The sequence below is a fragment of the Haemaphysalis longicornis genome, unplaced genomic scaffold, assembly GCF_048455015.1.
Source record: "Haemaphysalis longicornis isolate Haplotype H1 unplaced genomic scaffold, Haemaphysalis longicornis Haplotype H1 scaffold_5, whole genome shotgun sequence".
Taxonomy (NCBI): Eukaryota; Metazoa; Arthropoda; class Arachnida; order Ixodida; family Ixodidae; genus Haemaphysalis; species Haemaphysalis longicornis.
The window spans coordinates 167733939-167736742 of NW_027526385.1; the positions used below are offsets into that span (position 1 = coordinate 167733939).

At 52.5% G+C, this 2804-nt stretch overlaps 1 protein-coding gene across 1 annotated transcript; it reads right to left on the reverse strand.

Moving 5' to 3' along the window:
• Positions 1 to 1771: 1771 nt before the first annotated feature.
• Positions 1772 to 2329, reverse strand: LOC144139502 (uncharacterized). Its single transcript, XM_077671825.1, has one exon. The coding sequence runs from the start codon at positions 2327 to 2329 to the stop codon at positions 1772 to 1774; it is 558 nt and encodes a 185-aa protein (XP_077527951.1).
• Positions 2330 to 2804: the final 475 nt, after the last annotated feature.

The following is a 2804-nucleotide window of genomic DNA, read 5'->3' on the forward strand; positions in this document are numbered from 1 at the left end:
TGTCTGCCTCGACTGACCATATGAATGGCTCATTCTTGCAAAGCAGGACGCGCATAGGCTCGACCACCTGGGCCAAGCGAGGAACGAACTTGGAATAGTATTCTACTAGACCCAGGAATGAACGGAGGGCGGCAACGTCTGGTGGCACTGGAGTGTTAACTACCGAGTCAACTTTCTCTGGAAGCGGAGAAATGCCTTGCGCCGTGACCTTATGACCTAGGAAAGAAAGTTCTGGAACGTCGAAGAGGCATTTGTCATTCAATTTCAGGCCTGCGTCCTTGACTTTCTGCAAGACCGCTGTTAGGTTCGAAAGATGTTCTTCTGCACTTTTGTCAAAGACTATCACATCATCAACGTAGAACAACACGCCAGGGCATCCATGAAGAATTTTGACCATAATCTTCTGAAATGCCGCTGGGGCAGAAGCTAACCCAAAACAAACTCTTTTGAACCGAAAAAGCCCTTCATGTTTGATGAAGGCTGTCAGGTCCCTGCTGTCAGGGTGCAAAAGAACCTGATGGTAGGCAGAAGCCAAGTCATGTTTTGAGAAGTGTGTCGCGCCTACCAAGGCATGAAGAAGTTCCTCTGTATGAGGCCATGGGAAGCTGTCTGGTACAATAGCCTTGTTAGGCTCCCGAAGGTCAACACAAATCCTGACGCTGCCATTTTTCTTGTTAACGACAACAATAGGCGAAACCCATTCAGAAGCATCGAAACGTTCGATGATGTCAAGGCTCAACAACCTGTCAAGTTCATCTGACACTGGTTACCGAAGTGAATATGGAAGACGGCCAAGCTTCGAAGATACCGGTTGCACGCCTTGCCGAATCTTGACACGATGCGTGAACCGCTTAGCAAGGCCCAACTCAGGGCTGAAAAGTGAACCGAAGTCGTGTGCCAAGGCTGGTGGAAGGTTTGCTTGCCTGGTTTGCTCTATTGACTGCGTTGGAATGTGACAAGGTGTAGGGTCATTGACACGCGGCGACGGGGCAACGGACGTGCGCAGGCACTCGAGAGTGGAGCCCTGAATTCGAAGATGTAATGCCTTAATGCCGTCAAGGCCAATCAGACACGTTCCTTGGCGAACGATGGTGAAAAGAAGTGGTGCAGAGCGCCCTTTAAATTCAACGTTTGTCAGGAAACAGCCTAGGACGGAAATTCGACGCTTAGAATAGTCAAACAAGGTGACCTGGGGAGCTGGTTGGAGCAAACCGCTTTAAAAATGTCGGCGAAATTCTTGCTCCAATGAAATTGAAACAGACGACCCTGAGTCAACAAGGAATGCCAACTTCACATCCGCTACACGCACTTGTGTGTAAATTGCGCTGCGAGCGCGATGCCGCCCAGTCAAAATATGCTCAGAACTTTCATCTGACAAAGCACCGTCATCGAATCCAACTTCAGGAACCCTGCCTTGCATTTGTCGCTTGCGGTTGCATACTTTCTGAAAGTGGCCCGTGATACCGCAAAACGAATCCTTCGTTCCCTGTGCTGGGCAATGAGACGCTGATGCGCGGTGATTCCGTGAGCCGCATCGGAAACAGTGCGGTGAAACGGACCGGCTATCTCTGTCTCGCCGAGGGGGACGGGGCCCCTGCGGCGCACGTGAACCGCTCGCGCTTGGAAAGTTCTGCTGAAAATGCGCTTGTGGTTGTGAATTGAATTTTCGCGAAGAATGCGAATACTGGGGACAACGCCGTACAGAAACAGGCTCGACCGAAGCAGAAAATTCCTTCAGCTCCCCAGCTGCTTGCTAAAACTGAATAGCGATTCACACTGCGCTCTTGAACGAAAGGGAGGAACCCCCGAGCAGCAACCGTTCACGAACGCGATTGGAAGCAACGCCGGCTACAAATCGGTCCCGCAGAGCGTCATTTTGTGAAGCGAACGAACAATGCGAAACGAGCTCCCGTAAAGCAGCAACAAAGTCATGAACGGACTCGCCTGCGTGCTGGCTGCGGTGGTGGAACCGATGACGCTCGACGACGACGTTGCACGACGTCAAAAACTGCTGCCGTAAGGCGATGAGTGCGCACTCGTAATCGTCAGTAGCGGGTGCGGGAGGCTTCTCTTGTACTGCCAGTGCTGTGGCCCTTGCTGGTGCTGGTGCTGCAGCGCTTGACCCTGCAGGTAAAGTCCGGTAAATAGGCTGCCCTTGCGCCCCAAAACAATGCAGAAGAATGGCCTTGCGTCGCTCTGGAGGGAACTCAGCTGCTCCGCACGCTAGAAGGTAGACTGTGAAAGTCTGCTTCCACTCCTCCCAGGGAAGTGACGGGCGGCCGGGCGCCGGGAGGAACGGCGGCGGCGGAGCAAGGCAGGAGAAACTCATGGCGGGGCAGATCCGGACGGCACTCGGTGCTGAAGGTAGCTTGACGTGTCGTTATCCCATCCTCGTCGCCAATGTGGTGTTTGCGAAGGACGTAAGCACCGGCAGCACCACCGTACGAAAGCCGTTTATTGTACTTCACACATTGAATATATACATAAAGAACAGATGCGCCCCTGGGGGTGAAAGAACATAAAAGTAAAACCGAAACTGAATATAACAATCTCACAAGGGAGGCACTCCAATCCGGCCCCAAAGAACCAAGATGCTCCCAAAGAGGTTGCAAGACTTTGTCATTAGACAAAGTGGACAGCTCTTTCAAAGAAGGAAAGATGGTACGTGAGGAACTAACAGATGGCGCCACCACGCCGTCGAGCCAAGAGCGTAGACGGCGGGACCTAACCACGGTGTAATAAAGCCGCCGGAGGGAACAGCCCCCAACACGAGGCCCCACGAGTTTGATTCCTTTCTCCATACC